Raw genomic sequence first — 13,589 nt, forward strand, 5'->3', positions numbered from 1 at the left:
GTACTTGTCTGTGTGACTGTGTTTTTGGTGACCAATTCTGAGACCTTTGCAGGTGACAACTAATAAATCTCCAAGTCCGTCAATGAAGAATTCTGTATATAATTGAAAAAAAAAAATAATAATAATAATTCAAACAGATTCTTGTTTCTTAAACTAAAGGTTATTTATTGGCATTGATGGTTCCATAAAGAACCTTCAACATTCATCTAACCTTTACATTCCACAGAAGGTTCGAAAACAACATTTATTTTTAAAGGTGCTGTTGATCACATGCGTATTATTTCAGCTGGTATGTCCATAGATTGTTCACCATGGATCATGAATGAACTAAATTCTCATTTAACATAAGATATGTCAATTTCTGAGTCATAAACGGGTTTTGTTCCTGGTAAGTAAATCCAGATTGCCTGCGTTGTTTATACTATGTCCATGTTTTAAATCACCTATGACCTAAACCATGTAAACATTAAAGGTATAATTCACCCAAAACTGAAAATTCTGTCATTAATTACTTCCCTCATGTCGTTCCAAACCCGTAAGACTTTCGTTCATCTTCAGAACACAAATGAAAATCTTTTTGATGAAATCTGAGAGATTTCAGTCCCTCCATTGACAGCTACGCAACTACTACGTTGACGCTTCAAAAAGTTCATAAAGAGATCGTAAAAATAATCCATTTAAATTGAGTGCTTTAGTCCAAATTCTGAAGAGACTTGATCGCTTTATATGACGAACAGATTTAACTTAGGCTTTTATTCACATTTAAACATTGATCAGCGAACATAAACTGAAGCTCAACTGAACCTGCTTGACGTGTGAGAACAAACCTCATTGGTTCTTGCTGAAGCTCAAATGTGATGCGTAACACAAGAATGAACGACATGAGGGAGTAATTAATGACGGAATTTTCATTTTTCACTTTGCAGGTCTATTAGGAAATAATTAAACAACAGACCTCATCCAGAACGCATCGTGTGACTTCATTTGAAGTTGATGTTTTCAATCAACACTTAAAAGTCCACCTACCAGTGTGAGCCACTCTTTTGAGGAACGGGTCAAAGCCGACCCTTCGCACAGCATCCGTCCGGCCCAAGAAGAAGTTGACAACTCCATCCACGAAGAAGCAGCCATCAAAACCTGGCAGAGGCGCGTGGGTACGACTTGATACCCGCGTGATACAGCCGCCTTCCTCGCTGCTCCCTTCCTCATATTCAAGCTTAAAGAAGAACTGATTTCCTTCTACCTCACCACCAACCTGATGGAGAGAGACAGAATGAATGAATAATAGCCTAACTACAAAAAAGATGACTGGAGTATTGATCACAGGAATAAATTACATTTGAAAAAATATTCTAATAGAAAACAGTTCTTTAAAACTTAAAAAAAAAAAATCCATAAAATTACTGTTTTTACTACTGTACTGTTTTTGATCATATGAATGCAGCCTTGGTGAGCAGAAGAGATCTTACTGACCCCAACTTTTATATGTATTTGAGGTCATCAAGATGATATAATTGACATAATTACCACATCTAGTTCAGGAACGGCTTCCATAATGTTCACAAAGCTCTCAATACGCGTCTCATTCAGGAACAAAAAGTCATCATCCACCCACAGGAAGTACTTAGTGGTGACCTGTGACACTGCCAGATTTCTGCCTGCAAACCAGCCCTGAAAGGCCAAACAATATATATATAAACTTTTATACTTCAAGCAAATTACAATAACATTCAGTTTAAACAACCTGATGTTTGTACCTGTGCAGGGGGCATTACATAGTGTTCTATATTGTCACCGACCACCTTCTCTGGTGTCAGACTGTCATCAGCAATAATGATCTTTATTTTTGGGTAGAGCTGACGGATACTATTGATGAGGACATTTAGTTCTTTATATCTCAAAAATGCTTTAATTAGTACAGTCACCTGGGAGTTTACGTCTAGAGAGAGAGAGAGAGAGAGAGAGAGAGAGAATCATGTGCCCATTACAGGTCAATGTGGTGATTGTGTTCACATAATAAAGAATCTGTGATTAGATCTGTCATTTGTTCAGAAGCAGTGTTGTTACAAGCAATGTTTCCATCCAAAGGTGCAAATTTAACTGCGCAAAATTGGAATATTGCATAAAACATTTGCGATAAAGCACCATTTCCATCTCATGTGTTCCAGAGAACAAAATCGTCACTTTCTGGGAAACTGGCACAAAAAAATCTGAAATAAAAATGGAAGTTGCTGCAATCAGGGAAGTCACTGTTTTCATATATTATAAATGTATTGCATTTCAGAGTGTAAATCATAGGTGTGTAAGAGCTGTGCATGTAAACCTCACTCCCCTGGCCTCAAGAGGCTGGATCCAGCTTGGAGCGGGCCGAGTAGAACCAGTTTATTGGTGCCGTGACTCGGATGGGATTGAGGTTTAGGTGGTGAGTGTAACGGATGTAGGCCAGTACGAGCTGTGTGTGTAAACCTCACTCCCCTGGCCTCAAGAGGCGCTAGCGGCTGATGCTAGAGGCTGCGGTCTTTAGCGTTCTTGTTAGCGTGCACCTCCAATGCCAGAGACCCCGGTTCGAATCCCGCTCGAAGTGGGTCGAGTACCACCGGTTACATTTGGTAAGTATGAGTTTTTTGTTGAGTATCGAGGGATTTATTCAGCAAATGTGTTTCCACCGTGGTTTATGCGCATGTCTTCTTATCGGATAATTTTTTTTTCTTTTTTCTTTATGCAATATTGCAAAAGGTAGATGGAAACATAGCTACTGTTAATTAAAACTAAATATGTTAAAAATCATTAATTGAAATAAAGCTGAAGTAAAATAAAATAAAAATATTAAATGAAAAACACAAACTTAAAAAACCTGAAAAAAAAAATAGAAATGTTGTTTGGAATCTTAAAGTTTAAGCTGAAGTACTAAAATGACTAAAACTAAAACATAAAAATAAATAAAAGCTAAATAGAAATATTAAAATACAAATGACAAAAGCTGACAAAAATGACTAAAACTTAAAATAAAATTAAAAATAACTAAAATAAAACTGTTCAGAAGCGTAAGTATATTAAATAATGTGTTAACACTTGAGCTGACCTTTTCCCACGTCAAACAGAACAGGAACTGACAGACGTCTGATCTCAATTGGGAATATGACCTCATGGTTCTCAAAAGAGAAGTACGCTAAAGACATGAAAACATGTATAAAATTAATGTTTGTACATATAACTGGTAATAAGCAAGTCAGTACATTCAGATTAGTTTTAAGTTTAAAAAAAACTTTTAAAAAAAGTATCCTCAAAGTGGTCCATATGACTCTGACTGGCACTATATTCCATGTCATTCAAAAAACTTTCTGTTTTTTTAGTCCATACAATAAAAGTCGATGGGGTCTAATGTTTTTTGGACCCCAATATTTATCAGAACATCTCCTTTTGTGTTCAGCAGAAGAAAGAAAGTCAAGCAGGTTTAGAATGACATGCGGGTATGATGACTAAATGTAAGTGAACTATCCCTTTAGGTTACGTACCGAGGTCTTGGGTCTTGATGTGGTAGACGGTGCTGGTGTAGGCCACTCTGCTCAGAAGATCATTGAGCTGTTGAAGGTTGCTGGATGAGATGCTCAGATGTTTATCATTTTGGCCGTCCACCTGCTCACCCTCCTGAACATCCAGCACTGAGAGCAGCCCTTTCTCCACCCTGAGAGACACCTGGAGACGTTTCAGATCCTATGAGCTCATTTTATTCTCTTTAACATCATGACTTCTTTTAAAAAATCCACTCACATTTAAAAGATTTTGATCAAAAGTGCACAAAGCATTGATTGAAAGGAGGAAAAACGCAGTAGACCCCCATACAGAGACCGTCTGAAACAAACCAATGACTGAGGTATAAAAAACCCACCACCATTAGACACAAAAGAAAAACATTTTCAGCCGAACAAACCTTGTAAACTGCTCTGCTTTGTGTTTGCAGCGCTAGACCTTTAATAATGAAACATGTCTTTAATTAAAATAGATAGAAATGCTTTAATGTTATATTACTTTTTTATATTTAACAAAAATAGCACTACCTAAATAAACACACATTTTTATTTATATATTCTGTACACTAATGGTAAACATTTTGCAGTAATTAGGATTTTCAATAAGTCTCTTCTGCTCACAAAGGCTGCATTCAATTGATCAAATTACATTAAAAAAGTAATATCGTGAAATATTATTACAATTACAAAATAGAATGTAATTTATTTCTGTAAAACGTCATTTATTCCTGTGATCAAAGCTGAATTTTCAGCATCATTACTCCAGTCTTCAGTGTCACATGATCCTTCAGAAATCATGCTGATTTGATGCTCAACTATGCTTAATTATTAGTAGTGCTCAAATATTAATAATGCATGGATCTTATTATTAGCAATGTAGAAAACAGTTGTGCTTCTTGCTTTTTTTTCAAACCATGATATTTTTTTCAGGATTTTTTAATGAGTAGAAACTTTTAAAGAATAGCATTAGCATATTTACTGTAATTTTAATCAAAAATAAATGGAGCCTTGGTGAGCAGAAGAGACTTTGACTGGTAGTCTATGTCTCTCGGTAACCTGACGTGTTTGAGAAAGCTGAGATCATCTGAAATCAAATGAAGGATCAGCAGAAATCAGACTTACCAGGAATGAGTGTTTTATTCATGGGAGTCACTCTGAATCCTCTGATTGGATACTGGAGTGGGGTGTTGGCAGGGGCGAGAATAAGAACATTGTTTTCTTTCCCTGTCCTGGGAGACACATGCCACTATTTTTGTTAACCCTCACTTTGGGTAATTTATAAATTATGCTAAGAAATTAGCATTTAAAAGACAATGGGCCTAATAATGTTCAACCCCCCCAAAAAATGTAATAATTTCATATGACATTGCCCTATGGAAGCTTAGTAATTTTATTGTTTAAAGGAGAAGTTCACTTTTAAAATGAAAATTCTGTCATCATATAATCACCCTCATGTTGTTTCAAACCTGTATGAATTTCTTTCTTCTGCTGAACAGAAAGGAAGATATTTAGAAGAATGTCAGTAACCAGACAGTTTTTGGGTCCCATTGACTTCCATAGTATATTTTTTTCCTACTATGGAAGTCAATGGGACCCAAAAACTGCCTGGTTACTGATATTCTTCTAAATATCTTCCTTTCTGTTCAGCAGAAGAAAGAAATTCATACAGGCTTGAAACAACATGAGGGTGATTATATGATGACAGAATTTTCATTTTAAAAGTGAACTTCTCCTTTAATAAAAAAAATTAAAAGATAATTGCGACTTTTTTTCTCGAAATTGCAACTATATTTCAGAATTCTGACTTTTTAACTCACATTCGGGAGTTTATATCTCACAATTCTGACTTGATAACTCGCAATTGCGACTTTATATCACGCAATTTGGACATTATAACTCACAATTACGTATTTATATCTCACAATTCTGACTTTTTCTCGCAATTATGACTTTTCTCACAATTGCGATTTTATATCTTGCAATTCTGACTTTTAATTCTGACTTTTTTGCAATTGTGATTTTATAACTCGCAATTCTGACTTTTTCTCGCAATTGCAAATTTATATCTTGCAATTCTGACTTTTTCTCGAAATTGTGATTTTATAACTCGCAGTTGTGCAATTCTGAAAAAAATGTCAGAATTCCGAGATGTAAACTCGCAATTTTGAGAAAAAAGGTCGAATTGTGAGATAAAAAGTCTCAATTACCTTTTTTTACTTCTTATTCTCTGGTGAAAACAAGCTTCTGTATATCGCTTTCAGATAATAAAATTAAAATCTTTTTGCCATGTGCTTGACATTTTTGGAAACAAGGAAGTGAAGGAGACATTAGGAGTGTTCGAGTTAAAGGGTAACTCTCGCCAAAATGCAACCTAGGGTCTTTTTGTGAATCTACCCGAGGCAAACATTAATTTAAAAGCATAATTAGAATGGAAACGCCACTTTTAAGTTGGACCGTATTTTCGTTTTCGGTCAAATTGCCTTTTGAATGGGAGTGCTAGGAGCACTACCTATGATAACATCAAAAATCGCTATTTTTAAAACACTAAGAAGGCTCGACACAACATGAAACTTTGCTGGAAGTATCACCAGGGGTTCTACACATGAACTCCAGCATTGAAAACATTGTTTGTGTACACAGAGTTTACTAAAAAGAAAGATTTCGAACAACACTGGATCAGCTATTCAGGAGGGAAATGGCTCTTGGAAAAAAGCTGTTGAGATGGCGTGATCGCCCTATACCTTCTTCCTGAGGGAAGCAGCCTAAAAATGTCACTTGCTGGATGAGACTGATCAGCAGTGATTTTAGCTGCCCTCTTCTTGACTCTGGCCTCATACAGGTCATTGATTGACAGCTGCCTCTGTCCAGTCAGCCTCTCTGCTGTGCGCACAATGCGCTGCAGTCTGTTCTTCGCCTGGGCCGATGCTGAGGCAAACCATACAGTAATAGATGTTGAAAGAAGGCTTTCCACAGTGGCTTTGTAAAACCTAGACCGAACAGAGCACTGCCTAGGAAAAACATTCCACTGTGAGCCCTCTTAATAATGGAGGAACTGTTTTCCTCCCATTTCAGGTTGTTTGTGATGACAGTGCCTAGGAATTTGAATGACTCCACCTCCTTAACAACAGAGCTCTTGATGGTTAGGGGTGGAAGAGAGGCGGGGACTCTGTGAAAATCTATCACCATTTCCACTGTCTTTTGTTAGTTAAGCTCCAGATTGTTCTTATCACACCACGCAACCAGATGAGACACTTCTTGCCTATAAGAAGACTCGTCGTTGCCCTTAATAAGGCCGACCAAGGTGGTATCATCTGCAAATTTAATCAGCTTGATGGAACGGTTGTTGGAAGTGCAATCATTGGTATACAGTGAGTAGAGAAATGGTGACAGCACGCACCCCTGAGGTGCTCCAATGTTGGTGGTCCGAGGATCAGACATGTGCTGGCCAAGCCGCACATGCTGTTGTCTGTTGCTGAGAAAATCCATAATCCAGCGGCAGATAGAGGGTTCCACCCCCATCAGTGACAGCTTCTTCCGCAGCCGTTCGGATAGAATGGTATTAAAGGCGGCACTGAAATCTACAAACAACATCCTTACATAGGAGCCAGGAGAGTCGAGATGGTCCAGAGCATAATGCAGGCCTAAGTTGACTGCATCATCCACTGAGCGGTTTGCCCTGTAAGCAAACTGCAGTGGATCAAGATGGGGAGCTGTGATGGGTTTGAGATGGAACAGAACCAACCACTCAAGACATTTCATGATGTAAGGGCCACCGGTCTGTAGTCATTCAGGCCCACGGCATTGTTTTTCTTCGGTACTGGAATAATGGTTGATGACTTAAAACAACCTGGAACCTTACATAAGACAATTGACTGATTAAAAATATCTGTAAAAACTGAGCGAGCTGACTAGCAGCTCCAGTGACTGGCAGGCGAAATCCCATCGGGGCCACCTGCTTTCCTTACATTCTGCCGGCTAAATAGCCGGTACACATCCTTCTCCTCAATATCAAAGGGGACTTGATCTTGAGGGGCAATGTTCTCCTCCTTCCTGAGTGGGACTTCATGATTATGAGCCAGATCCCACCTGGAAGGGCAAGGGGTGGGCAGGGAGATCTCTCAAATCTGGTATAAAATACATTGAACTCATTGGCCAGTTTAGCAGATGGAGTGACTTGCTGTATTTTATTTTTATAGCCTGTCAAGTTCTTCAGTGACCTCCAGGCTGAAGAGGAGTCATTAGTGCCAAATTGTTCCTCCATCCTCACCTTATAGGCAGCTTTTGCTTTCCTAATGGCTTTATTTAACTTTTGTCTGGCGAGCCTGTATTCATCTCCATTTCCTTCCCTGTAGGCCTGCTCTTTGGTCTTCCTGAGCAGCCTGAGGGATTTTGTGAACCAGGATTTGTTGTTATTATATTTCACCACAGTTTTGGTGGGAATACAGGTTTGCTCACAAAAGGAAATATATGAACACACAGTGTCTGTATATGAGTCCATGGAGTCACAAGAGGCACGCATGGATTCCCAATCAGTGGTGTTTAAACAGTCTTGTAACAGTCAATTGCCTCTGTCGTCCATCTTTTAGATGTATACTGAACTGCTTTGGCTAGTTTTAGTTTTTGTTTGTAGGTGGGGACCATCTGAATTAAACAATGATCAGAGTTCCCGAGGGGGGCACGGGGAAGTGAACGATATGCTGCTTTGTGGACAGAATAAAAATGATCCAGTATATTTTCTCCACGAGTCGGACAGCTGACTAGTTGTTTGTATTTGGGCTGGCAGGCATTGTTCCATAATGTTCATAAGCATATCCCGATTGTAGCTAAACAGCATATTAAAAAAAAAAAAAACAGCAAACAACAACGAAACAAACAAACACACACACAGCACTGAAACGCCGCAACTGCGCTGCATAGTGGGAGGCGCCACTCTTCCTCTTGGCATTGTTAATGCACTGAAGAGGTGAGTTATTTTTGGCTCCTGTTAATCCTAATTAATCTTTATTTTAATTGTTGCTTTTATGTCTATATCTTCACTGCAATTTATGTGTAGTGTTATTTTACTTACCTGTGTGGTTATTTTTGTCATTTTACCCTATTTAAGTTATATTTTTGTCTTTGGCCTATGAAAAGATGAAAGCACGTGGTGATTAAATGTACATCACATCTGTTTTATAGAGCAATATAAGGGCGATTCACTCAGAGGCTGCTTTTATTTGTTTTGTGTGTCAGATAAAAAGATCCAGCAAAACTGCCGCCTGTTGTCCTTTGTGCGTCTTCTACAGCGCTACACAACGCAGACAAGTGTTTTTATAACTGGTGTGGAGAGCCACTGGTTACACAGACACACACACACACACACACATTTATTTGCATTTAAAGGGCCAGACACAAAACGGTTCGTTTTTGCTAACCCTCAACCCCCAACTCTTTAACATGCTATTGTGAGATTTTATTTTGTGATTATTTTGTATGTAAATTGGGTAATTAGATTTGCTGTTCATGGGTGATGCAATGGTGACATTATGAATACGTATGGGGAATTGGCGCGTTGACATGCGCAGTTAATTGTTGTTATGTGTAAAGAAAAGGACATGCCCAGAAAAAGTGTGTGCGCGGGTGAAGCTATAGATGGCGGCAGTGTGTGTCTCACGAGATGAGCTCTGATAAATAAAAGAAGTCTGTAGAGTCCATTATTTCCGTGTATGCCTGCATCAATATGTTGAACCCATTCACGAGACTGGAGCTTCCTCTTATGTTCCATAGCCTTCTCTTACATTTCATAAAAATATCTGTGGGGTATTTTGAGCAAAAACTTCACACACACACTCAAAAAAAAAGAAAAAGATCCTAGGTTGCATTTTGGCGAGAGTTACCCTTTAAACTATTCTAGGCTTCGACCGATGGGTGAGATCTGCCAGTTGCAGGCAGAGAGGAGTTTAAAGATGGAACCGTCAAGCAATTTTCTGCTTCTTGTTTCAGACGTCTTTGAATTTGAATGTGTGAGAAGTTTCAGACAATTTGCCAAAAATTATTTACCCTAATAGGACAAAGTCATTTATAAATGACGGCACCCTAACCTTAACCCTTGTACTGTAAAATAAAGTGCAACCACTTTAGTCTTATGTAAAATGTTAAGTAATTTATTTTCTTTTAGCTGTGAAAAGATCAGATAAATTGTGAGAAACCTGATCTGGTGTTGTCTGAACTCTTCTGCCCGCCGTTTCTGCAAGTCATCCAGCTCATCTTCTGGCACAAACCTGTTTGCAGGATCAGTCTTTTGGCAGGTACAGGGCATTGGATTCTCATTGTGAAAAGACCCTATACTGAGACATGCACACACACACAAAAAATTCATTAAAAAACTAAAACAAGGAAGATACAGGTTCTGGGTTGCACAAATAAGTTAAATTAATCTACTCACTTTATTTTGGGAAAGTCTGGAATCTCTGTATCCTTGAGACCTTGAGAACTGGAAAAACTTGTATGAGTGGATACGAAAAATAAATATTTGAGTACAGTTTGCATATAACCAAATAAAACTGAAGCAGGAATGATTGTATCAAATTTCTTCCTAAACCACTTTTGGGATTACCTATAAGAGATAACTATCATACATTTTTTATTTGTAACGTGGTTGGTTCATTCATGAATATGTCAGGTAACCTCAAGCAGTGGTTTTCGAATTTGCGAGAATAAAAAAGACAAAATGTATTTATTTATTTTTTATATATTTAAAAAAAAATAAAAAAATTATTGCAAGTTAACAAAACATAGCTTATACAAGGTAAAAGATCAATGACATACCGGTATACACACATACAGAAGAGAGAAAGACATAAACAGAACACAAAAAAAAGAGAAAACAGCTAAAAATAAATATATCGATATAGTGATGTATGCAGGTTCATTGGTAAGTTTAAGCAATGGGATATTGTAGTGATATAGATAGAGGCAATTTGAGACAATCATAGTAATAGTAATAGAGTTGTAGTAGAAGTAGTATTCATACTAATAATAATAATAATAACAACAATAATATATTGTTAGTAGTAGTGGTAGTAGTAGTAACAACTATAATATTCATGATAATAATAGAGGAGTAGTGGCAGCATTGTAATTTATAATAATAGTAATAATAATAATAATAATACATTTATACCAGTCAATAAAATTATTGTAGATATACACTATTCTCTAGGCCTGGGAGCCGCTCTAGCACTGCCAGTGAGCACAACCGATAGACCCAACCCTCGCAGTTAAGCCTCTATGTTTCACTGAGTCTTCCGCCACAAAGTATGCTGGGGAACCATAACAGGCCCCTCCAAACCAAGCTCACCTAGTCTGGTTGTGACCTGACAGAACAAAAGTCACGTTTGTTTGCCCCTTTTTTTGTTTTTTGATAATCTGTGGCTTGGACCCTGGTGTGCACCGGTTAGCTCCCCAGCCAGAGACACCACATCCAGCCCAGATATCCATCCAACACATTTACTTTACATGAGGTGGTAAAGGTGGTAAAAGGGAGGGGCCAGTAAACCCAAAAGCCGAGTTCGTAATGACCATGCCGACAGGACGTGCCGGTCGCACCCACCGACAGCACCTAGAACACTCGCCTGACCCAGATCATTTATAATTAATAAAATATAGTATACAAATTATAAATATTTAAATGTAATGTTTTCTGAAATGTTGTTTATATAGTAGAAGAGAGGGAATAGTACAAATATTTTTATAATATCAATACCAATACCACCATCCCTACTACCACCATCACCAACAACAATAAATAGCAATAATATGCAGCTTTGCATATATAAAAAATTAAAAGGAGTATAGCTTATAGAACTGTAATATATATACATGCATAAAAGACCTCAATCCACAAATAATTGTAGAATGATATATACTCAGAACTTAATTTTAAAGAAATCTGATTGTTTATTAGCGACATCTATCCAGAACTGATTAACCGGTGGGCATAGCCAGAGTGCATGAAGGTAAGTGTCCAGTGTATTTAAACTGCAGTTAGTACATCTATCAGAAGTTACTAATCCCATTTTAAACATATTGCGCTGTGTTATGTGTTCTGTGTACAATTTTATACTGGATGTATATGTTTGTACTTAAGATAAAAGTGTTTCTGCAAACTGTTTTCCAAAATTCACCTACATTCACCTTTTTACCAACTGTTGAAAGTTAATAGATTTGTTCAGGGGAATCAATGGGGCATCTTCCTTCAGTGAGATTTATCTTATTTATTTATTTGTTACGTAATGTTTTTTTGCTTTTAATAACCCACAAATGAAAGGTTGATAACTGCAAGTAATTAATAATGAACATAATTCCTTGTTTGCATAGCATACACAGATATTAAGTATTTTATATTATTTAAACCTTTTCAGTGTGACAACATTTTCTACCTCAAGTTTATTGGGAAGTTTAACTTCAACTACTTCACTTAGATTTTCTTCTATTGATGTTTGATATTTGAAAAGCCTGGCCTTTTGATATCCAAAAAGATTAGGCAAGGCAAGTTTATTTATATAGCACATTTCATACACTATGGCAATTTAAAGTGCTTGACAGAAAGGAATTAAAATAATCACAAAATAAAAGCAAGGAAAATTAAAACGGTTATAAAATAAATTAAAAGAGATATATGGTACAGTTAAATGAATTAAGAGTAAAAAGATGATAAAAACACTTCATCTATTTACAAAACACCGGTGTATCATATTTTTCACAACTCCCAGTTTTACTCTGAGATTTTCCCATGGTGATTACACTGTGTTTTACTTATTCTTATTACATAAATCATTAACATCCCGATGAAGTGAAAGCAATATCTGTTAGGAGCAGGAAATAGGCATTTTATTGACATGATCATAGGCTTACGAAAACTAGCTGGGTAAAGACTGCATTTAATTTGTTGCATTTTGAGGACTTTTGCATTTTCCTATTTCTAATATTTTATTACAGTAAATGTTTTATCATTGTCACCGCAGTTTTCATTAGGGGGGAAACAGAAACACTCTTTATGGTCAACATGAAAATATTTCTGTCTAACATTTCAGTAGCCCAATATAAGGGCATTGTCATTATCATATCAGACACGTTCAAAACGTTTTAAGATCCCTGATTTAAAAATGTACTTCATGAGGTAACGTCAAAACTAAAGTCAAAAATATTATTTCATTTGACTAAATCAATCGGAACACATTAGGAACGCTACAAAAATCATTTTAAGGGACATTTCAGGTACAGAGTGATGTAGGAAAGACAATAAAGTGACACATACCTTAATACCTGTGCTGAAATTTTACTCCAAACCTTCCCGTCAAAATAAAAGAACATCAGCAAACCCATTAAAAGAACGATGACGAATACAGTTTTGGTGACTCCGTGCATGATTAAATCTGTCAAGATTCAATCATGATTATAGGCTATATATTTATGCATAAAAAGTTTTATATCAAAAGGAATCGTTAAAACCACAAATCACGCCATCTAAGCGTCAAAATAAAACCAAGATTCCCCGAGGTGTTGTTACCTGGTGCAGGTGAATAGGGGAGTGGCAGCTCCAGAGGCAGGGATGTGGCCGTTTGGAGAGACAATGCAGCTGCGAATTATTTCAAGATTTTCACGGATAATTTTCCAAGACTATCTGTCATTGCTCAAATGGCTTTCGCGCGTCTCCATTGAATATCTTTAAAACATTTTCCCTAAAAGTGTTTGTAATAGCCTATATTTAGCTATAATTTGACCGGACTGAACGTTTCTAGTTTGCATGACATTCGTCCTCAATAAATCCTTATCTTGAGGATCATACAAAATCATTTTATTATAGAAGACGTTTGTACTACGTTATAACGAGTCATTAATGTATTTAATGTATTTTAAATTATATGTTTCATATACTAGTATTTAACCGAAGCTATACATTGTGAAATTAAACATTTCTCGTTGTTAGTGTTTTTTAGTTAGCGTAGATAATAGCATAGCATACAGCTAACGTTATCCGATTTTTAGCTAACTAAAAAACACACTAACAACGAGAAA

At 36.9% G+C, this 13,589-nt stretch overlaps 1 protein-coding gene across 1 annotated transcript; it reads right to left on the minus strand.

The window, feature by feature from the left end:
* Positions 1 to 412: 412 nt before the first annotated feature.
* LOC311071136 (beta-1,4 N-acetylgalactosaminyltransferase 2-like) lies at positions 413 to 13,087 on the minus strand. The gene is made up of 10 exons (XM_084095358.1): positions 12,829 to 13,087; positions 9,955 to 10,002; positions 9,719 to 9,856; positions 4,653 to 4,759; positions 3,932 to 3,969; positions 3,516 to 3,696; positions 3,083 to 3,169; positions 1,758 to 1,939; positions 1,528 to 1,671; positions 413 to 1,255 (listed from the first exon to the last, which is right to left on the minus strand). The coding sequence occupies exons 1-10, from the start codon at positions 12,936 to 12,938 to the stop codon at positions 1,004 to 1,006; spliced, it is 1,287 nt and encodes a 428-aa protein (XP_083951484.1). The 5' UTR covers positions 12,939 to 13,087; the 3' UTR covers positions 413 to 1,003.
* Positions 13,088 to 13,589: the final 502 nt, after the last annotated feature.

Source organism: Abramis brama (assembly GCF_963993115.1).
Source record: "Abramis brama genome assembly, chromosome: 20".
Classification (NCBI taxonomy): Eukaryota; Metazoa; Chordata; class Actinopteri; order Cypriniformes; family Leuciscidae; genus Abramis; species Abramis brama.